The following is a 25,024-nucleotide window of genomic DNA, read 5'->3' on the forward strand; positions in this document are numbered from 1 at the left end:
CAACACAACCGAGAAAGGAAGGTGAGCCATAAACAGGGTCAAAGATGTTAAATTAAGTGTCATTAATGTATGAAATAAATGATTACTTGTAGTAGCCTTCTTCACAGCTGAGGCACACAGTACCCTGTTGATGTAGCCTTGCGTCCTCTGCAATGGAGAATAAGACATGTTGCATTTATGACAACTTACAACAGAGTCTAAAGATTAATTTAAGAGTAGGCCTACATGGTATTATCCTGAAACCCAGAACTAATGCACTGAGTATATGTAGTCATAGTTCAAGTGACTTACCCATCATAAATGTGCTTTTTGTTGATTACTAAACAGTAAAATTCAATTTGGATCACATAACCTTCGACTTCTTTGCTGAGTGTGTTCATCAATGTTTGCACAAAGTGTTAGTTGTCTTTGGAGGTAAACAGCAGAGTTCTACTAGATATATTATTGTTCTGAGTTCCTCTCATCACATTATAAATCTCTTACTTCCAAATTATTTTGAAGACTTGCTTTTTTAATGTTCTACAACATGGTACTGGTTCTCTTGCAGACCCCAATTTCTCTTCTAACCAGCAGGGGGCACTCTAACATCAGACAATAAAGTTACTATGCTCACTGTGGAAATGAACTGGACACTAAAGTCAAACATCTGTTCAGCTGGATCAATGCAGAACAAGCTGCAAGCATTTGTACTTAACAGTCTCCAGGCAGTAATTACTGAGTAATCGTATTATTTTCCATTTTATGTAAAGTTTAATGCTGTCACTATGTTGTAGGTATGTGTGTGCTTAGATGCTTGTGTGTGTGTGTGTGTGTGTGTGTGTGTGTGTGTGTGTGTGTGTGTGTGTGTGTGTGTGTGTGTGTGTGTGTGTGTGTGTGTGTGTGTGTGTGTGTGTGTGTGTGTGTGTGTGTGTGTGCGCGCGTGCGTGTGTGTGCGTGTGTCAGTCAGGAAGATCATTTCTCCTTCAACCTAATTAATTCCTCCTGTCAATCAAAACCATCCGACTGGTAACCATGGTATCGCTATCCTGTCATCCTGTAGCACCATACTGTCAGAACAACCCCCAAGGACATAGAGATCTAGGGAGCTAGACACAGACAAACTGTCAGAATGGAGAGGTACGCACCAAGGTTAGGCCTATTATAGTTTTGCATTTTTCATTAGTTCTTAAACTTATTTTGTTTTGAATTAATTGTTCTCTATTTCAGTTTAGGTTCGATTCATTTTTAAAGCGGGTTTGCTGGCTTAGTTTAGTTAAAACTAATTAACGCAAGGTTAGTTTTGTTTTTTATATTTTTTTATATTAGTTGCAGTTTTTTTCTTGTAATATAGGGTAGTCAGGGCAGAGATTCAAAACATTCAGACAAATAGAAAAACAAATGCAGATCTAGAAGCTTACAAGGCATTGTGAGCTTGTAAATCAGCTTTTTTTCTTATTTTTTGAAGAAAGATATTGGAAAATTTCATATCCACCCAAAATTCTAGGCTTATGTATGATTTTTTTTTTGTGAAGCCTATTTTTAATTTTAATCTCAGTTAACTAAAATATTTTGTCAATTCTAGTTTTCATTATTTTGTTAGTTTTAGTTATATGATAACCCTGGTACACACACAAAGGGAAAGCACAAACATAATAGCTGATCTACAGGCTCACAATGCCTCGCAATGCGGCACATGTGAGCTTGTATCAGCTATTTTCAGTTAAGTAATTATTTGAAAACTAAAGTTTTCAAATAATTGTAGAGGAGTAAAAAGTGGGTAGCCTACTTGCCACTGAGATGTAGTGAAGTAGAAGTTTAAAGTAAAAAATACAAAGTAAATATACCTTATTGTACTTAAGTACAGTACTACATGTATTAGTTACTTTCCACCAGAGACAGAGACAGAAAGGCATGCTTAGTAGTGCAAGTCTCTACCAGGATGCATGCCTACCTCCCTCCATCTTCCAGTCTGTCTTGGAAATGGGATGGTCTGCATTTCCATAGCGCCTTTACCCAAAGCGCTGTACAATGTGCTTTAGTTAGCAGTGTAAGGTACACCAGACTGTAAATAATGTATATAATAAAGGATTACCCCCATTATGGTGAAACCACTTGCTTACAGTAGGCTTGTCTCTACTGTAAACTGAAATCAGACAGAGCGGCCTTTATAAATATATAATTTATAAACACACAGACAGACAAACAGGGGTGAATGCAACATATCTGCCTGGTGGAGATAAGAAAAACCTCAATCTGTATAGACACAGCCCTTCTGGGACATTCTTACATCTTACTGTTGAGAGAAGCAACACCACCCAGCACCCACAACCTAACACACATTATAGGTTTGCACGTCAATACTGTCGACATGCCACTACCTGTGAGAGTAATTACTCATGCAGAGAGAGACTGACAGCGGACAGGAGGGAGGGACGGAGGTAAAGAATAAAAGACAGAGCACGAGGAGCCGGAAATCATGCCTTTGGGCTATCTGTTTGTGTGATAAGATATAATAGTGCCCACATAAATATTAATTGCGCAAGACGGTGGGGAAACCTCTACTGACTTTAGGTTTGCATGCACAACCTCTCAAGTATATACTACTCATGTGCACATGTTTACACACACACACACACACACACACACACACACACACACACACACACACACACACACACACACACACACACACACACACACACACACACACACACACACACACACACACACACACACACACACACACTAGTAGCAATATAGCTCCTGATCACGTGGCTAGGGAACAGTTGGTTCCCAAGGCTACTTACTTCTACTGTACATTAACAGTACAGGCTTTTGCACATGGGCGAGCACATGCACGCACAGACATGCGCACGAGACAAGTTTATTCATGCACATACAAACTGAGCGTACACACTCCCGTTCACTGTCAGTCTACAGTACAGTGAAGACAGCTGACACTAAACTGAAGTATAAATTAGGCTTAAGTCTACAATGGAGTATTAATCACTTGGAATCAGGACGTGGTGTGATTTGCTCTTCATGTCACCACTTGGAGTGAAAACGATAGGGCAGAATGTATTTCTAACTAAAGGTGAGGAGAGAAGGATTACAGAGAGCAAAGAGAAAGATTGAAGACACGTTCAGTAAGTAGGGCAAATTCTATCAAATATCAATCCTCCAGCTTTTTAATTCTATTGTACTTTAACCAACAAAACGGCTGACATTCTCACTCTTTTCTGGGAACCATTGAGCATGTTCAGTGCGGCATGTAAGCATACCGTTTAACCTGTGTACTGCAGCTCAGTGGGTAAAGCATGGCATTAACACTGCCACAGGGCATCCATTCCTACTGGGACCACCCAAGAATATCTACTCTCACGGTACTGTATGGAAAAAACCCAACATCTACCAACTGGATGCAGTCACTTGCTTGTTTCATTTCACTTCTGTGCTCCTTTCCCCAGCCAAGGCCTCTCCAGTCAATCTATTTAAAAGAATGGGAGAATGTTTTATTCCATTTCATGGCAGGCAAACAACATGCCCGTGCTCCATTCAACTGAATATAAATATGAATACACAGGGATGGATAATAAGAAATGTTTCAGTCTGAGTTGGCAGGGTGATCTAGAGAGGTACAGTCGAGAGGCTTGCTAACAATTAGAAGATTGCCCTTCTCCTGGCCTTTCACTGGCAGTGTTAGAGCCATGTTGTATGGATTACAACCACTGAGTTAAAGTACATACATGGACTGAATCAAACCAAAGCAAACCAAAAACCTGTGAACTGACATGACACCTACTCTTCCTACACAGGCAGTGGAGGCTCCCACTCATAGCCACAGTGCCATACTCTAAAACTACAGAACTACAGTCAGTCCAGTTATCCCACGGCTCCACAGTGCCCTAGTGTAGATGTAGCCAAAGGATCTGAGAGATGGGAAGATGAGAGAGAGTGTAAAAAGTGATGATAAGCAGAGAAGAAAGGGACAGAAATGACATGATATGAGAGATGGGAATGGAATGGATAGGGGCTGCTGCTTCTTATCACATGCTATCAGGCTGGTATTCTCTGCAATGGGAGCTCACACACACACACACACACACACACACACACACACACACACACACACACACACACACACACACACACACACACACACACACACACACACACACACACACACACACACACACACACACACACACACACACACACACACACACCACAATAAAGTATAAACCGAGGCAATCACAGTCACAAACACACGTACGTCCATGTCAACTAAGATTCAAATGAATCCAAACAGATACAGGCACTGACGCACATGTAACAAATGTGTGTGCGCACACACACGCACGCACACACACACACACACACACACACACACACACACACACACACACACACACACACACACACACACACACACACACACACACACACACACACACACACACACACACACACTCCAGTTTTTATCATCACGCTGATTACTCCATTCATTCCGTCTTACTTTAGCCTGTGGCATCACATTGCAAGGGCAACAATCTCCAAGTTTCCACCTAATCTGCTGACTGACTCGTTTACAGTGTCAGAATTGTGATTGCTGAAGGAGAGTGGGTGGTGGGTTGGCTGTGATGGCAGTGAGAGTGAGGAGAGATATTCCACCCAGAATACATAATAACACTGTGTCAGCCTGGCTCCTCCTCACACCAGCTCAACACAATGCCAGCGTTCTTTGGGATGTTGGTTATCACCTACAGAAGAAAGAAGGATTCTCCACTGCTGACAGGCTGAGCTGTCTTGGTTATGTTATGAGTTATTAGCGCTAACGTTTCAGAACGAGGTTGCCACATTTAGGGAAGACTCAGAGAGATAGAAAAATAAAAATGTGGTACACCGATATTATGTTCAGATATTTATTAACATCTTTATTAGTAGTAGTAGTAGTAGTAGCAGTAGTAGTAGTAGTAGTATCCTTTTATGCTCTTTTTGTATGTTTCTCACACATTGTTTATGATATTTTTCTATTTTGTAACTCTGCTTTAGAAAGTGCTATACAGCTTAAAGCAAAAAACAAGAGTGTCATTGACATTAGCATTGTACCCAGTGTACTGTATAACTCTTTGAATAAAAATATGTTATTATCATTTTGTAATAATAAAGTGCTATGCAAATAAAGTTTATTATTATTATTATTATTATTATTATTATTATTAGTTTAATTAAAATCATAATAAAATATGAGATTAATCCCTTATATCTTTAAAAGATGTTTGTCCCATACTGGGATTTGCTCTTAACAAATCCCAGTATGTAGTATGATATGTTTTGTTTTTACAGTTCTGTTGGGTTGGGAGGACTAACTCTATAATGATGATTTACGGTAAGTCATTATAGCAAGGTGGTGATCAGCCAGGGTAGCAGGGAGACAATCCAATTACTTAACCCTTTATGGCAGGGATTCCGAGAACTTTTCAGCTCAATGCCCAGAAGTTAAATGTGGTGTCTCCCTGTCACCCAAACTGACAAAAATACATTATGAAGTCCTATTTCAAAAATAGTAGATTGGCTATTTTCACTATTTCTTTAAATTTGTAAACATGTATTGAAATATTTTCTTTTGTTTTTTAATTTCTGAAATAATTTAGAGGTTGTTATAGTAAACTTCAAAATAAAAAATGGGATAGCCGTGTCCCCAAAATGGGTCCTGACCCATTGTTTGGGAAACACTGGTTTTTGGCACAAAGCAGAAGTAATGATGCCTAGCTAAAAAGAGAAGATTCAAGTTCCAAGTGGTTTTCCCCTGTGTACGCTATCACAAGATGATCATTACTACAGTTAAGTTTAAGTAAAGTCATAAATCTTGATCTTCTCTAACAAAATGAGTCTGGGCAATACAGTGGCTTCTGTGAAGGTGGAGAGAAATATAGTCTACATCTAACCAGACGTGGTCTGAGGTTGTCTAGTATTGTACTTCTAGACGGCATTAATTAAATTCTCAGACTTCCCACTGACAGCTCTAGCACACAATTGTGTGTATTCACAATTGTGTACAATACACACATTTGTGTGTATTCCAACTGCTATTCTTTGGATTATTGGGTTTTACTTGCTGATACTTTATTTATTTGCTGAGACTTGTCACAAGACATTTCAACTTAGACTGAACAACAAAGAATAAAGAGAGTGCACAGGGAAGTGTGACAGGATGGTATCCAACAAATGCAGGTTTTAAATCCACAGTGTCACAAGTGTGGTATCTGTCCGGTCCTGGCGTGTTACGCCATCACGCCCCTCATAGCATTTCAGTCTATGAGGTTGTGTCGAACTGTATAATCCACTTCATGTCTGAAACCTGTATTTATCAGCAACCTTCTTACATTGATACAAAGTCAGTTTCACTTCTGAAAAGATTTTGGGCAGCCATTAGAGTATTACAGGGGTTACTCAGACATGCACCATACAGTAGATGTGGCTTTCAATTGTAAACCTGTTGCGAAGGAAACCTACATTATTAATTAAATGCAGAAAGAAAATAGAAAAAGTGCTCCTCGGAGCACAGGTCTCCGCCAGTGCAGTTATACGTAAAAACAGTAACCGGCATGTTATAGCGTGAGGCTGATTTGAAAATTTAGTGTGGATAGTGTGGGGCAGCAATGTTTGGAATTCGCCAATCAGGCTGGAATGTGAAAAATCAGGCGGATCGGACGGATCCGTCTTGATCAGTTGACTATAGAGATCATGTGTACCGATTTGCGTGATGTTTGGATAAAATCTGAAGGAGTAATATAAAAAAAAATATTTTTACATAAGTTGGCCTCCTGGTGGTGCTATAATAGGGCAATGTTGAAGGGGTGGCATTTGTTTGTCAACGTAGTGCAAATGAGCGTGCGAAGTTTCACCGCAATCGGACGCTGCATTCATGATTTGCAACATTTTGTTCAAAACGGGCCACTCCTGCAAACTTTAGATGTCAATCTTAGCCAATCAGGATGGAATATGAAAAATCGAACAGATCCGTCTTGATCACATGACTATAGAGATCATGTCTACCGATTCGTGTGAAATTTTGATAAATGAGTAATATAAAAAAAAATGTTTTATATAAGTCGGCCTCCTGGTGGCGCTATAAAAGGCATATGTGAAAAATGCAGGAAAAATCCCTGAACTCTAGGGAGTGCACATACAAAGTTTTACACAGATCGGTGCAGTTATAGGTAAAAACAGTAACCGGCATGTTATAGCGTGAGGCTGATTTGAACATTTTCAAGTGGCATTTCTTCCTCGGCCTAGTGGGAATGTGCGCGCAAAATTTCACGGAAATTGCCAGCTGTGTTCATGATTTGAGGCATTTTGTTCAAAATGGAGCACTTCTGCAAACTTTGGAATATGAAAATTTTAAAAGACGTGTTTTCGGGGGTGGGGGAGCAGCGTTTTGTCAACGGGGGGGCGGGGCTAGCGCGGAGCACTGCTTAAAAATTTCATCATTTTCACCGTTTATGTTTTTTTCTTCACGCCGTTTGGTGCCCCCCCCCCCCCCCCCCCCCCCAAGGTTGGTGCCCTGTGCTTCAGCACCTCAAGCCTGTTGGATAAGCCACCACTGCGTGTTTTGTGTAATGACTGTAGAGATACTGAGTACAGATTCACGTGACGTTTGGGCAAAATCTGTAGGAGTACTGTAAAAAAATGTGTTTTGCAAAAAGCGGCCTCCTGTTGGCGCTATAACAAGCCCATGTGAAAAATTTGGGGCAAAGGTTCTGAATTGGCATCCAGGGAGTGTGTGTGCACAGTTTCGCTGCAATCAAGCCAACGGTGCCGGAGATTACCTGTTCGCAGACGGACACACACACGGACGGACACACACACACGGACGGACAGGGTGCAAAACATACTCTCTCGCCATGCCTTTCAGCCTGGCGGAGACAATGAAGATGAACCAGAGAGAGGTACAGGGAAAGAAAGAGACATGGGGAGGGGGAGGGGTGTGCTTAGTTAACTCACTTTGTTTGCATTTCTTACAGCCCTCCTCACAGGGTATACAGTCCTCATACTCTGGGTCTGCCACTTCACCTGATGGACAGAGAGGACAACAGTAAGGACACAGCACAGAGGGATGTGATTTTAGGAAATAGAAAAAGGAAAAGCATCAGTCGACACTGACATGGGGCTTCTTTTTTCCCCTGTCACACAAAAAAAGTATATTTGAACTGAGCATGAACAACAGCACAGAGAGAGAGAGAGAGAGAGAGAGAGAGAGAGAGAGAGAGAGAGAGAGACACACACACACACACACACACACACACACACACACACACACACACACACACACACACACACACACACACACACACACACACACACACACACACACACACACACACACACACACACACACACACACAGACACAAAGAGCTATACAGTGAGAGACATAGTGGACAGATAAATGGACAGTAAAGTACAAGGCCACCTCCCGTGCCAGCCATAGGTGTGGATGCAGGTTCTGGTTGAGCCTGTCTGAAGGGCTCTGGGTACACAATGTGTTCAGACGTGTCTACCACATGTGGCAAGAATTTCCCCTCTTCCTTCCCCTGCTTGACCTTAAACACTCACAAACACACTCTAATCCTTCCTCCACACTGTGGTTGGCTTTTTCTCAATACTGCCATTTCTCTCTCTCTCTCTCTCTCTCTCTCTCTCTCTCTCTCTCTCTCTCTCTCTCTCTCTCTCTCTCTCTCTCTCTCTCTCTCTCTCTCTCTCTCTCTCTCTCTCTCTCTCTCTCTCTCTCTCAGCTATAGGGTTCATTTGGTTAACTGAGACTTGATGCAGTCCTTGAAGTGATATGGTGTCTCTCCTAAATCTAACAAACTCTGTTCTACTGTGCCAGGTGATGGTAGCTCAGCAAATACCCTGCATTAGATCTGTACCATACCCAGTGACAGCCATTGAGGAAGTCCCTCGATCCCACATCTGTCATACAATACTACTGAAGAAAGTAGAAACTACTGTTCCACCATAAGTTTTAACCACATGAATCCTACTATCCCTATGCTGTGCATGTCATATATGCAAACGTTCAGAAAATATATAGGCCAACACTCAGGGAGAATTGCAGATTTACAAACTCACAATGTTGCGATGCATTGTGAGCTTGTAGATCTGCCATTTCACATACAACAAAGTAGGGTTTAAGTTGTTAAAATCCTGCATTACTGCTGCAGGGGGGGGAAACTGTCCTCTTGGAGGAAGAGGAGCCCTTGCTGGTGCAAATCGAGATACTTCTGTGGGGGGGGGGGGGGGGGGGGGCATGTGTGTGTGGATCTCAGTACACCAGCATCTCTCACCATCACCACACTCCAGTGGAACACAGAGTTCATCTCTGAGGTTGTGTGCCGGACTGCAGTGAAGGCATCGGTTAACTGCAGTACAAACGGTACAGTTGGCGGAACATGGCTCACAACGTCTCCTCCAAGAGTGGAAATACCCCTCAGGGCAGGTGTCACGACACTCTCCCTCAAACAGATATCTGTCCACCCTAAACTTATCTAGATGGAGGATGAATAGAGTGAGAGAATGAAAGAGAGAGTTAGAGAGAGAGAGAGAGAGAGAGAGAGCGAGAGAGAGAGAGAACAGGGAATTACCATGTGAGCACCATCTTTAAAAGTACATGAACACACAAACTAAATGCAGACACACAATACACACGCTCATACGAACTCTTCTACACATGCATTAAATACAGAAATACACCTGTACACACCTGTACAAATCTACTGAAAGTTTTAATTATGAATCTGAAGGAAAATAGCTGTTCATAACAATACATCCTAGTTACTGCACAGTGCACACTGTTTTAGCAGAATACATTTGAATACTCTAATGTAAAGCAGCAGCACAGGTCTGAAATAAAGAAAATAATTAACTCATCTATTTACTAGTTTAAGCAAGTGTTTGTTTGTGTGTGTGTGTGTGTGTGTGTGTGTGTGTGTGTGTGTGTGTGTGTGTGTGTGTGTGTGTGTGTGTGTGTGTGTGTGTGTGTGTGTGTGTGTGTGTGTGTGTGTGTGTGTGTGTGTGTGTGTGTGTGTGTGTGTGTGTGCGTGCGTGCGTGCGTGCGTGCGTGCGTGCGTGCGTGTGTGCGTGCGTGCGTGTGTGTGTGTACATACATCTTTGAGACTGTTTCTTCCCTGTTCCCTCCGCATGTCTCCCCTTGACTTTTATCCAACTCACTCTCAATCTCAATCTCTTCCATTGTTCCCTCTTGAGAGAGCAATAGGAAAATCCAACCTCAACCTCAAAGTTTCTTATTCAAAGGTCAGTGCCATTAAATGGCTGCTGGACGTCTACCAGTATTTGTGCATGCAGTCATGTGCATCTGCCTTTGAGTGTGTGCGGATGGAGGCAGCGTGCTATCAAGTGTACCCCGTATGACTGGCTGAGATAAGGGAGCTTCATTTGAGTGAGAAATGAATGAGACACACATGGAGGGTCTTGTCATGTTATTATTGTTATGTCTCATTGAGCTTCAGACAAACCCGCAGTTAAATGGAACCACATTTTCAAACACTGTCTGACAAACTAACTGGTTAATTGAGAGTGTCTGTACACACGTGAGAAAGTGTGTGAAGGAGAAATCTGGTATTAATCATCCCCTTGGCTGTCTGGTCTATAAGGGCGTGTGTGAGTGTGTAACCGTATCTCTCTAGTGTAAATACACATTCTGAGAGACACAATACTGCCTGTAATACACACACACACCCCCACACACAGTGTTATTATTTTAATGTATTTATTTATTTTGGGCATTTTTTATTGCTTTACTAATTCCCTTGCTAAGCCAGGTCCTGCACATACGTACATTGGGATGCCAGAATAAAGGAAGAAGAAAAAGAGTTAGCTGGCAAGGGACTTGGACACAAATAAAAATGTATTAAAGCGTTTTCTTTTGTTACAGCTAACGTCACTGTCCTTTTTATTGATTTGATTGCATTTTTATGTTGAGGTTTTTCTAGGTGTTTCTATAAGTTATTTTGAAGGTACTGTAAATGCACTGTGAAAACAACACAGCGATGCATTGATATTAAAAATAAAATGTAGCATACTTTTGAATACTTGCGGAAGTCGAGAACGATGCAAGTTGGGAATGCATGCCTCACCCAGTCACCCGGTTATGCAATACCCATTTTACCAGTTGTATCTATTGTTAGAGTACCCGTATGCTTGTCTGTGTCCCTTTTATACCCATATATGGAGATATCTGTATCTGTCTGTGTCCCTTTTATGCCCATATATGAAGATATCTGTATCTGTCTGTTTGACCCTTTTATGCACATAAAAGGGTCTGGACAACCGCTGACCCAACCGACTTCACGCCGGGCACCACGCCCTCTTGGGTTCTCGGTCACACGTGTGTCGAGTTTGAAATCGATTGGACGGACATTTCTCGAGATACATGAAGGACAGCTACGCACACTGACACGCATGGAGAGATTTCGTGCCTTCTCCCACAGTTTTCGTGGCACACAGACGAGTCATAATGTCAAATCACCCGGCTTCATCTGGAATGGTTTACTTGTTTTTGCTAAGCTATTTGTTTTATTGTTCAATAAAAATGTATTTAATGCTGATTATGTATTTAATGTCTTCCCATAGACATCTATCAGAAAATGTGACAGACAGCTTTTTTTCGCAGAAACCAAAGGGCTACAGTTGTCACACTTGGTAGAGAGGTTCACAGTCCAATGAATGGCCTATGCAGAAAAATATATAATAATACCAACAGGCCTCATGGTTTTGGCCCGACTCCTGAACCTTAGATTTTAGAATCTAAATGGATTTTTCCTTGGATTTCTTCGATTATGACACAACACAACTCACATTTCTGTCAAACTGGATTTTACGCCATTTTGAATTTGATTCAAAACACACTTTTTGCTACTCCTGCTATTGATTTTGTCCAAACCTCACAAGAGTTGGCACACATGATCTCTGGACTCATGTGATAAAAACGTATTATACAGATACGCTATTTTTCCCAGTGGATTCCCGAGGGGTCCCGAGGGCCACAACCACGACTTGCGGCCGGGGCAACCACTTGCAATTTCACAGAATTACAGCTTTCTAGTTACTTACTGTATATTATTATTTTCTACCTTTGTCACAGCTGGTGCACTTGTCAGGGCCCCCGTCACTGCACTCTTGACAGGTATGGTGACAGAGGTGACATTGCCTCTCCATGGCATAGCGCCCCCTCCGGCAACGAATGTCACAGCGCCCTTCATCAAAGAACCTGCATGTTTGGGTTTGGTTGACATGAACATACAACATTAGTTTCAAATGCACAGTTCATCACAGATCCTGATAATGTTTTATGATGCCATGAATATTTTTGAGTTGAGTCACTACAACACGAATATGTCTTACAACTATTCACCTTATTCCTAGCCGCGCCCACTGGGTCCATTTGGTTCCATTTGTACACTCTCAGAGTTAAATTGACATAGATTTTACAATAAATTGCGGTCCAAGTGATAGAAATGCCATTTAATGGGGGTCTGTAGCCCTAATGCATGTCAAACTGGGGGTCCTTGAAATTAAAATGGTTGAGAATCACTGCTAGAGCCGTAAAAAATCTTCTCTTATGGGTGTCCCTGGCATATCTTTTGAAATGGGGGTCCGCGGGCTAATAAGTGTCAATTTGGGGGTCCTTGACATGAAAAAGTTTGAGAACCACTGCTCCAGTGTACATATTTTTGCTCAGCGCCTGTACAGTTTAGTTGAGATGTGCGTGCTTCCCTTTGGACTGATAACTGTGCCTCAAGACTGGATAAATCATTGCTCCGTCTCACCGTGTGGGGGGACAGCTGATGCAGGCCTCTGTCTCAGGACCCATGCACTGCTGACAAGTGGCATCACAGAAGTGACATTTCTCTTGTGGACTCATATACTCTCCTGTAATGACAGTGAACAGCCGCAATTCAATATACCATCTCTCCATCATCTAAATGGTTTTTGAACATGAAAACATTCAGAATCTATTTAAAGGCACTCTTTTGAGTCTCAAGGCTACTATTTTGAATTGTTTAACTGTTTAATTGTTTTTCAATAAACATAGAGAACGATTTAGCTCTGAAATGGTTGGTAAAGGTGATTTTTCTTACTTGAATGAAAACAGACACCCCCACCCAACCCCTCCAAACTACAGGAAATCATTAAAAAAAATCATGTTTTTAAAACTGGCTGGATCTAAATACAATTGAGCCGTAACACCATCAATATAAATATATGCCTAGCACACAATGGTACTTTTTTCCTGCATCAGTAGGCCCATGGCCTATTGTCAGTTTCACTCTCAATACACATAAACTTGGAATGCAAAAGATGATGTACAGACAGACAGTACGTCCGTCTGTACATCATCTTTTGCATTCCAAGTTTGAAGGTTAAGATGCATAGGCTCAAATGATCCAGCTTGGACTCATGGTAGCATTATGAAAGAGCTCTTACAGGGAGGCATAAACACTGTCTCCCCGCTGCCCTGCCACCTTTGTATCAAAAGTAAAAGATTTTAGTTCAGGGTGGGGGAGAGGTGGTATGATGTGTCTGTGAATCCTTCAAGGCAGCGGCAAGGATGTTGTCTCTGGCTTTCTCTGAAAAACCGGATTGTTCTTTTCAAAACAAAAGAGCTTTTTTGTGTACAAACACAACAGACAGAAGCTTCCCATTCAGCAGAGCTGGACCGCAGCCTTTCAAACAGCCCCTGAATGTGCACCATCACACTCTCCCTTACACACATACTGCATTTCCCCCTCCCTCCCTCTCACTCATTCTCTTTCGCCCTCGCATGCACACGCACTATCTCTCTCTCTCTCTCTCACACACACACACACACACACAAACTCCTTAAGGGACAGAAAGCAGCGTTCCTCTACTCAGCAAAATTTCTGACTCCACAAGGAGAAGAATGGAGTGCATCCCTTAGGGATCTCAAGCTTTCTTCTGTTATAAAAAAAAATGACTGACCTTGTGATGTCATTATCTACTATCTGCATACCTGAATCCCAATTCATTCCCACATCCATCCCTATACTGCACTTCTAGGGAACTCCAAAACAAAGGGGTTTGTTTACAATACACATGGTCATACACAAAACAGCATCTACAGATTATGTACAAAGCAGAAAAGATCGACTACTGACGGAAAAGTGTTTCACTGGGCTATATAATCATAACTTTATCAAATGTAACTGTCGATTCAGCAATAATAAAATGCAGCAATTACTAATTACTGTACAAGTCTGTGCCTATCTTTTAAAAATGTTTCGTAATATAGTGTGAAATTATTCAGCCTCTTCAAAACCGCATAATTATAGTTTAAGTGATTACGTTTTGCAATACTTAAGCACTACACTCAAGAAAGCTATGTTGAATTGAGGACAATGTAGAGAGGTGTTTATATATACTCGCGCCCCCACTCTTAAGCACCCCTCCGCGGGCGTTAAGTTAAGAGACATCCTGCAGCCGAGGGACCGAAGGGACCTGGTGGTACGAACGCAGTGGCCCCCTGGGGGGCTACAAAGGGAACTTAGCACTAGCAGACTGACACTGGGCCAGGCCCCCCTCATCATGGGATTAAAATGGTAACCGAATGCAGATCAAATTCTTTATATTTTCTGTACCCAATACCATTGCTCTCACCCTCCAACATCATGCCATTTTTAATTTGTAAAAATAACAAATTAAATTCAAATGGGGGATGTAACTCTAACTCAAATGAGTAACATAATGAATGAGAAATATAAAGAAAAAAGCATGAACAGATTAAACATTTTAATAAGAACATTTAAGTAAAAAAAAAGGATTTTCAAAACTAGGCCTTTGAGTAACATTAATAATGCATTGTCAGGTATATCACAGGTACACAATAAAACAGTTTTCATAGGAGGAGAGGGGTGTATGCGTGTTTACTACCACACAATCTAAGTCAATTTGAGTCATCTTAAACAATGACCAAAAATACGTTTGTTAACCAAAAAAGGGATTCATCAATTTTTATTACAAATCATCAAGAACCATAAACAGTCAACAGTACAACAATTCATCTAATACTGTAATTGCTCAAGCTGCAGGAGTGAAAACCCACACAAATAGAATAAGAATCTTAAACATTTTGTTGTTCTTTATTGGAATCCAGTACCAGTCGAATAACCTTGGAGTTCCTTAGGTTGTAAGGTTCTGAGATTCAGGCAGACAGACAGACAGACAGACAGATACACAGACAGACAGACACCCTGATCCAAAGCCACACATCTGAAGCTTGTTTTGTTGTTTGTGGGGGGCTGCAACACCACAGTTTTTGCCCAAAAATGCATGGGTGAGAGCAATTTGAAGTGCCTTTGTACAATAAAGGCTCAATGTTTGACATTTCATTAAGAAAACATGAATATGCAACCTGAACATACCCCTGTAGTGCTTAAATCCCTTTTCCTGCTCCTGATGCTGAAACTTTTACACCAGGGTGACCATTCACTCATGATCGAACTCTATACTTTATTGATAAGGCATTCATTTTTTTAATTATGTCTTATTACTATGACTACTCTTCCTGTGAAGCAGGTTTAAATATTGTATTTTTTAATCTACTTCCTGAACAAACTGAGATGAAAGTGAATAGAACCCCCCCCGCCCCCCATCTGTCTACCTATTATGCTTAATACTCTGTCGTCCAACTGTGTCGCATGTCAAAAATAGCAGATCTACAATCTCACAATGCGTCACGGATGCGACGTGTTGTGAACTTGTATATCAGCTATTTTTGCCATGTGGCATCATCCTACGACAAAGTATAAATCAGGCTTTAGAGATCACTATCAGCAAATGAAACGCACTTAAAATGAAAACATTTGTTTTTGTGATCGCTGAGCCTCCACACCAGATATGTTAAGCAATACTTCAGTTGGTATACGCCACCATTACAATAAAATAATCTTATATACTCCTAAAACTCAGTTTTGTTTGAAAATATCATAGCGATGCACCAATACTAGCTGGCTCGAAAAGGTATTGGGGAACTTCTGCCAACGGCCACGTGATATATTTTTCACACATACAAGGATCTTCCATTTTCTCAAATGGAGGGATATGGATTATACCTCAATCGTTTGATCAAACAACTGCAAACTAATCATCCAAGTGTGGATTGTTCAGTGGTAATTGTTTGGATCAGTACATGATGATAGCAATGTTTAACCACATGATCCTCCAGGGATCCCCAGGTCCTTAAGGGGGTTCCAGGAGGTCCCCAGCAAAATGAGGAACAGTTTCAACACTTATGCCCCATTTTCATTTTCAGCAACTCTTAACAAATCTTCTCTTGGGGGTCCCTGACACAAAATCTTTTAAAATGGGGGTCTGTGACCAAATACATATCAATTTGGGGGTCCTTGACATTAACATATTTGAGAACCACTGGCTTAAGTGGTTAAACCTTTTAGTAGTGTGAATCATTCTTGGCAGTTAAAAAAAGGGGTATTGGTGCATCCATACTAACAGAGTCATTTTCACTGCCAAGTTTATTACTCCATACAGAAAGATCCGGAAGGAATGACTATTGACGTGCTTAATAGTACCACAGTAATGAATCAATGCTGTCTGGTTTTACATCAAGGAATGTTGGCCTTCCCCTCCCCCACACCAAAAGAGACAAAAACACGCATCTCTCTCACACACACACACACACACAAACAAACACACACACGCACTTCACGAACTGAGGTGATTTTGTTCACTCATGGGCATCAGTTTGTATATGGTGCCACTGTAAATCCCAATTTATATTCCGTGGTATGGTGGGGTCGCTTGCCGGCAAGAAATTATTTTCAAGCCAACATTGTGCGATGGACTATAAATGAAAAACACCTGTATCTTCAAGTGTCTGTTTCCGTTGAGTGTATGTGTATATAGGTATCCGTGTGTGTGTGTGTGTGTGTGTGTGTGTGTGTGTGTGTGTGTGCGTACGTACGTATAGTATATGCATGTTTATCTGCATAAGGTGTGTAATGACCTGCATGTATGAATTGTTGTTTATTTACACACATACACCTGGGGCCTTTCCTACTGTACATGAATCAATTGCCACATGTGCATCGTTGATATTGGATAGCATTGGAGGAAGAGGAGCCAAAATAAAAATGCACAAAGACGTAATGAGAGATTCACAGGCTGAATGGCTCCTGCTTAGCTACTCACCCTACACTGGCAACAAAAAAATAGAAGGTACAATTATTTTGGCATCGATGCTTTGGTCACAAAATACCGACACTTTTGCTCATTTGTTCTGTTTCACTTTTGTTTTTGTTTGCTTGTTTGTTCTTGAAGTAAGTCCCAGTCATTTTACACCCTGACCGCGTGCGCATGTCCCACTACAGGAAAAAAAAAGGTAGGTTTGTTGTAGTCCTGTCATCGCACCTCCGATGCAGTCCCTTAAAGAGGCACAGATTCTCTTATAAATTATGTGACTATGAATGTGTGGGCTGAGAGGTTTGAGGAGGAGGGGTGCCCCTTGTTCCCCTGCATCCGGTTACGCCCCCCACTTATGCCCGCTGAGGACGTTCTGTCACCCCTTTTGCGAACACGTTCTGCAGCACAGCTGCTGCAGCACTTTCCTCTGGCAGAGATTGTTCTTTTTTACGAGCACACAGAAACTGCCTTCCGCCCAAGATTCTTCATTTGCTTTCCATAGAGCAGAAAGAAGAGATGAAGGGGAATGGCAGGAGGAGGGAGGAAAACAACAACAACAACAGCAAGGTGCACACACAGCGTAGAACCATCATAGGTTGGTCAGGAGCAAAAGGCAGAGCCATGTGATTGGTCAGGAGAGGGGTCAGGTGACAGGAAGAGTTTTGAGGATCCAATCACAGGTGTGATGTTCATCGAGGTGGGAAAAACGATCGTAGTCCCGCAGGAATGATTGGATCCATGTCAGGAAAAGGGAAACACAGATTTGGGAGGAAAAAAAGAGAAACAGTAAGAAGACAAACGTCACACAATCAACAGATGTTTGATTTCAAGTCAAAAGGTAGTTTTGCATAGGTGAAAACAGTTGAAGTGGACCACCAGTCTGCCATGAGAATTACGTTTTAAGTCTTGTTGCCAACTGCACTTTACCAGTAAAACTGTGAGCTTCATCAGCCATTTGGATCTGATAAAAGGGCCAAAACATGACCAAAATATTGTGAATTATTAAATATTGGGAGCTTAAAGCTACACTATGTAACTTTTTTTGTGAATACATTTTTATTTTGACCAATCTATATGGCAGAGTATGCTAATACAATATAACCAACATAACTGTGGTGGTTGTAAATGGTCTCCCAGCTCTTCTATTGAGACATTTATATCCTGTGGTCTGGTTTGACCACTACTGGATGACAATTGGTACTGCCTGAAGGTCAAAATTCAAATTTCTCCCCTGAACAGGCATGCAGGCCCTATTAGCTCAGTGCTAAAAATGTTAGCACTTGGGTGGGGGACTCGGTTTCAAATCCAGAGTAGACCATTCAAGTTAAGAGTGTAGCTTTAATTATCAGTGTGCAGCTATTTCTTCCTATTATTATGTTTTTATCGTGCACCTGATCCCAGTTAGGTTGGATATTGTCACTGTCGGGCGGAACATTTTAAGTCCAAAGCCATTACTTTTCAGGAAATGGGAAAAAATAACCTGTGTTCCAATGGATCCAATGTAGCTATCTATAAGCTCACAACATGTTGTGATGCAACCAGTTGTGAAGCTTATGGGTCAGTTATTTTTGCTACTTTAGCATGACACTGTCATATGACTAAGTATAAAATAGTGCATTCATTTATGAAAAAAACATAAAAAGATGAAATATGGAGATAAGGTTTCTGCACGACATTGACGATATATACACACACCAGCTCACATTTTCAAAAATAACCGGTGAGAAACAGACTGAGGGTGCACTTTGACTAAGTAAAAATCTCCATCATCATCATCATCATCAACATAACCAGAAAGGACACACAGGAGATATATTTTGATCCTGAAATGTGACAGACTGGTAAGGTTTATGGGCGTTTTAGCGAAAAGGTCATAGTAAAGAGCGAACCCAGAAATTATGAACCTTGTTAGTTGTTAGCCACATAACCAGATCATCACCTTGACCAGTCTGTAATATACAGGATATGTACATTAAAATAGCAAATGTACTGCGTTAAAATAGCCTTTCATAATGCCAAAACATGCACAATTTAAACAAGACTGGAGCAATAGAGCATGCAGCAATGAAAATAGAGTGAGTGGAATAGAGTGTAAAATAAAGTAGACAAGCCAGTATTGACTAAGCACGTTGAAAGGAAGCAGTTGAAAGGAAGCATTTGAAAAACAAATGAAATAATACATAATAAAACAAATTTCTTAAAGAGACGTGAAAAATATGTTGGCAGCAGTGCGTGCCGGTGTGAATGCGCCAGCCCGTGCGTCAAAACCAATTACACCATTAAATGAGTACGCTTGAACTGAACCTTTAGATAAATAGTGAAAAGGTTGGACAGACAGGACTGAGCAACTTTGCAGAGCAGAGCAGATCAGAGCAGTGAGCATTTTGACGGGTTAGTAAAAAGCTGAAAATGAAAGACAGAGACCAGTGTGTTCTCTGCTGTTATTTTACGCCAAAGCTCCCTTTTGGCAGCCACTGTGCATCTGCCCTGTGACAATTTAATTCGATTAGGAATGCAAAATAGCATGCATTTAAGCAATGCATTCTCAAAGCGTATGGAGATCTATCTACAACTTAGGCCTAGTGCACACTTGATCTACACAGTAAAACCTTCAGTGTCATTTGTAACTCAGAGTTACTGAACAAATAGATAAATTAACCAACCACATGAACCCTGACATTGGAAAATAGCCCATCTATAAGCTCACAACAGCTTGTAGATTGGCTATTTTCGGCAAAGACATTTGGTATACTATAGAGGGGGGAAAAGGATGGGGCCAAGCACAGAGCCCTGGAGGACCCCGGTCAACAAAGTATTTAGTGTTTAATTAACACTGAGTATTTTACTGTGCACACAATTAAACTTTGTGCCACACATTTCGCTGCTTGTACCTTTATGAGTAAGTGACAAATAAACCCTTCTAGATTCTTGATTCCTTGATTGACCAGGACAGTGGATTGGATATGCCTCAACATATACAGTACATATATATGTACTGTACATTTATTTTATAATTTGGAAACATAATACTTCAAGAAATCATTCTTGTGAGAATGTTCTTTAAATAAAAATGAACATACATACATGCATGCATGTATGTATGTTTATTTCTTATAATACAGTTACAATTATACAGATTTTATTCTTTAAATGCCTTACAATATGTACATGTAGTATAAAGTATGTATTTTGTCTTGCTGTTGTGGCTTATATCAGATCCAATACACAAGTTGATCAAGGGTTTCATTCCATTTCCACATGCTAGTCAAGAGAATGTTTCATAGAACAGAAAGCTGATAACTCACCATCTTTGCAGATGGTGCTGACCACACAAGCTGTAGCCTCCAGGTTGTAGCCAGTGACACAGCTGCTGCAATTATTTTCACCAGGCCCTGTGCACTCATAGCAGCTATGGTCACACCTATGGGTGCAGATTTGGCAGTGTCATCACTCTGTAGAATATTACTTTGTATTACTATATCTCTCACTAACAATTGTAACAAAGGGTATTTTTTAAAGTATAAAATATGGCTTAAATCAGAGGTCTTCAACAGGGGGTCCGCGACCCCTAGGGGGTCCACGGAGGTACTTCAGGGGGTCCGCGAAATTGTTGTTTGATAAAAAAAATATGTTTTAAAAACTTTTTGTTAATTTATTTTTCAAAAATGTCAATATCTTTAAACATAACATGACATATTTTAATAGCTTAGTATTGAATGCACAATAACATGGTATGTTTATACATATTTTGTAGAGAAAATATGTTTAAACTACTGGGACAACCTGTGGGTAGGAGCAGGCTCAAGGCAACCATTTGTTCATGTTTAATTGTTTATACATATAAAACACAATTTTATGCTAATAATAATAAATTCATAATAATATACTATATATGTGGTGGCCTACCCCCTACCCTACGAGGTAGGGGGTCCCTGCTCCATCACCCCATCAGTTTGGGGGTCCCTGGCCTGAAAAGGTTGAAGACCCCTGGCTTAAATGATTAGAACCAGGAAAAGACAACACATTTACAATATTAGGATATGAAAAAAATCCCAGACGATATCTAGTCTCATATGCCCAGCCCCACATAGAATGGATATCAATTCATGGCTGGTCATACTTTGCTGGGAGACCCAATGGCATTTATTGCTATTGCTGGATACAATAACCAACACATCTTCATATTGAAAAAAACACCTTCACAGAAGCCCCCATGAATTGATTACTTCAGCAGACCACTTGCGTTTCTGACACAGAAGCATGGCGTTTCTATGAATGGATATGTCTCTTCTATGCATTTATTTCTATGGGAGAAGCTGACAAAAGGGCTAATGGTCAAATGTGTGAGGGGTCAGAATTGTCTACCTTTAGGCATGTAAACTGGTTAGGGGTGAAAAAGGTGAGAAAGTTGCATGAGCAGGGAAAAGACTGACTTGCTAGGCAGTATGTCTCAGTAGAAGACTGCTGGCAACAATGTGTATCATTATGGCAACATAAACGTTTTTGCAATGTGCCAGCAATGCATTGCTGTGATTGTTTGCATAGTTTATTTCTTTGTGTGACCTTTGCATGACCTTTTTTATGTTTGGGGGGGGGGGGGGGGCTTTGAATAGCCATAGATGTGTCAATCTTTCGCTTTGAGTAGCCGTAAATTACTCTTTCACTTTGAGTAGGCAGGCATACATCACTGTTTTACTTTCACTTTGAGTAGGCAGACACACATCACTGTTTTGCTTTTAGTAGCCATACAGCCATACTCTTTTAATAGGAACACATAACTCTACTGTTTTAAGTGAGCAAGCATCACATCACTCTTTCGCAAGACAGGGAATGGTAAGAATAATATCCAAGTCTCTCATTTTTGGAAATAAAGTTCACTGAGGGTCAAGAAGTTGTCAGGAAGTATACCAATACTGCCAAAGTTTTGACACAGCACAGGTCTACTGTGGTGTTTTCCCTTTAATTTGCAGGCGCTTATTTAGGGTTTGACAGACATTTATTTTGGTCCAGTTTTGGTTCTGGTCCCCAAGAGAAAAACTAGCTTGGAGGCCTGAAACCTCTCTGTCATGAGCACATTAAGAGAATGATTGACAGGTACACACAGTATATTGGTGTTGAGATACACAGTTAATGTCGAAGCTGTTTATATCTGTGGTGACTTGAATAGTCGAATTGCAGATTTGAAAGATTATGAAAGATTCTAAATTCTGTGTGCTTAACAGAACTTCACGTCTATTTCTACACAGGGTAAGCTGTGGTAGACTATATTGTGACCCCACATGCCAATTAAAAAAACTTGCCATGAATTCAGTGTTTACACACCCTCTGAGCTTGTACACAGAGTTGGATATGAAGCTGCTAAATTGTTGGATGAGCACAGGAGACTGCCTGATTATTTGGTGCTTTGAAGGTGACACAGAAAGCTGCCTGACAAGGCAGAGATGTGAAATAATTAGACTGTGGAACTGCCTTACTCAAATGCCAGAAGAGAGGCTTGATAAAAGTATAGTTAATTGGAGCAGAACACATAATCATCTGTGGATAAGAGAGGTTTCTTAAATCTTCTCAGGCTCTGATCTAAATATATATTTCATGAATAAATTGTATAAATAATATATAGTAGTAATATAAATAAATGAAAAATTGTTAATGTTACATCAGGAGCAATTTAGGGTAGACATTTTGTAAAATGCAAAGTTAACAAATGATGTTCAATTTAAAGAGTATGTCACTGAACCTTATGTTGAATTTAATTTAAAGCAAGGACAGAGGTCCCTCTGTGCCCAACAAGATCTGGTTCCATACCTCTGGCAGTTGAGACGTCTTAGTGTATGTACATGTAGTATATATACACCAAGACCTCTAACTGCCGGTCACATTATGTGAATCATGTAATTGTCTTGAGAGCCCATGTGGGCTGGGCATCTTGTGGTGGAGGACACTATAATAAAAATATCAATCAATCATACAGGTAGTGTAGGCTGACTTACTTCTTGCATGACCTTAGCGCCTGCCCACCATCTGAGGTCTGCTCTGCCAGGTAGTAGCCAGTACTGCATGTTGTCACACACCTCCATTCCTCTAGCAAGTATCCCTCTGCACACTTAGTACATGCCTCTATCCCTGTACCTGTGACAAGATGCAAACAAGCTTACCATCTGATCAGAGCAACTAACTGATTTAATCGATTATAATAAAAAAAAAACTAATAATAATAAATCCCTATTTTGGGCATATCTTTATAGGAAATAAGTCACACAAAAACTCAAAAATAGTGAAAGTAATAAGTAAGTAATAAATAGATAAGTAATCAACAGAAAAATCGCTAAGAAAATAATCAATAGTTGCAGCCCCCCTACAACACTGAGTAGCACAGTAGTAAAGGTGGGAGAATATATTCTCAAATCTCAATTGAAATGAATGCACATTTGAAGACGTTCCGTACCTGCACAGGTGGCACACGCCCGATGGCAGGGCTCACAGGTCCTTCTATGCCCATTGTAATAAGTTCCTGGGTCACAGGTCATCTGACACTTGTTTCCTTGGAGACTGGACACAAACAATGCCATGCACACGGTTACAAGCCTTTCACACAGGACTGGCATAGGCGGCACGTAAAATTGATGCTCGATGAAGAGTGGTGCAGTCTCTGGTGTGGCAGATCTACAGCTCACAATGTGGCGCGATGTGAGCTTGTAGATTGGCTATTTTCAGCAAAGAGATTTGGTGTAGAGGGTAAAAAGGAGCGGGCCAAGTATAGAGCCCGGGGGAACTGTAAGTGGTTAACTGTTAGAACAGGAAACTGTTTGTGAGGAAAAAAGGGATTTTCTATCTAAATCAACGGGACTTGCTAGTTGCTAATCCAAAAAGGTGGAAATCCTGTGGAAGCATGTTTCCATCACTGATTAAAAATACCCCTCCCCCTTCTGATTTTATGTCTCAGAATGAGACAGAATGAGGTTCTTTTCCCCTTACAACTGCAATAAAACATAAAGCCAGAATTGCAAGGAAAATAACTCACAATTAATTAGTATCTATATTATTTAGTGGCAGAAATGGACTTCAATTAATTAATGGAAGAACTAAAAAGAAAAAAGGAACCTGACAAATTACACATTAAGGGAGAACTACTGCTGAATTATAAGCGGTCATGCTGATTTGTAGTCATTTTTTCTCAGTTATTTACAGTGAATGTAGAAATTCCGGCCAAGTAGAAGTTAATCACTAAGCTTTGAGATAACGCTTGTAGAAAAACAACCCAACTTTAGCTCCAATGATACTTAACTTTGTGTGGGTGGTCAGGACACCGACTGGCCTTTTGCTTTTAGACAAGTATTCAGGAATGTGACCATCCTGCAGTTTAATTTAAGGTATATATGTACTTGTGCATTTATTTTAACTCATACACATTCAAATCCTTGTTGTTCATTTATCCATTTGTAACTTTGAGGGTGTGCAAATGTAACCAAATGTAACTAAATGGAGCCTTAGGGGTCCATTTAGTTACCTTTGCACACTCTTAGACTTAAATAAACAAATGTCTTTACAATGGCAAGCGGAGGGGCAAAAGTCCATTAGAGAGCAGGGTTGGAGGTTATAAACCCAGTTCTAAGAAGTCAAAGTGAGGACAGGTTGGTCCTGACTCTGTGCTGAGTTGAAAACCAGCTGGGCTGTGTTAGCTAATGTTTCCCAGAAAGGGTCTGGTTTGGTCCTCACTTCCTCCTCTCCTCCCCACCAACCATAAACGGTGTACTGAATTGGAGAGGGGAGACATTGTGTCTGAGTGCATGTGTGTACGTGCATCTG

General features: G+C 40.8%; 1 protein-coding gene across 2 annotated transcripts in view; it reads right to left on the minus strand.

Moving 5' to 3' along the window:
- Positions 1 to 14,796: 14,796 nt before the first annotated feature.
- pcsk5b (proprotein convertase subtilisin/kexin type 5b) overlaps positions 14,797 to 25,024 on the minus strand; it is a 67,771-nt gene continuing 57,543 nt past the window's right edge. Inside the window, exons 18-21 of one of the 2 annotated variants that reach the window (XM_084055005.1) lie at positions 23,664 to 23,767; positions 23,209 to 23,347; positions 20,524 to 20,639; positions 14,797 to 17,701 (exon numbers count right to left, since the gene is read on the minus strand). In XM_084055005.1, coding sequence (XP_083911131.1) covers positions 17,595 to 17,701; positions 20,524 to 20,639; positions 23,209 to 23,347; positions 23,664 to 23,767 — 466 coding nt within the window. In that variant the 3' untranslated portion in view covers positions 14,797 to 17,594. Of the gene's footprint in view, positions 17,711 to 20,523; positions 20,640 to 23,208; positions 23,348 to 23,663; positions 23,768 to 25,024 lie in introns of both variants that reach the window. The other variant, XM_084055004.1, reaches the window with a different exon arrangement.

Source organism: Gymnoscopelus microlampas (assembly GCF_963454915.1).
Source record: "Gymnoscopelus microlampas genome assembly, chromosome: 4".
In the NCBI taxonomy this organism is placed as follows: domain Eukaryota; kingdom Metazoa; phylum Chordata; class Actinopteri; order Myctophiformes; family Myctophidae; genus Gymnoscopelus; species Gymnoscopelus microlampas.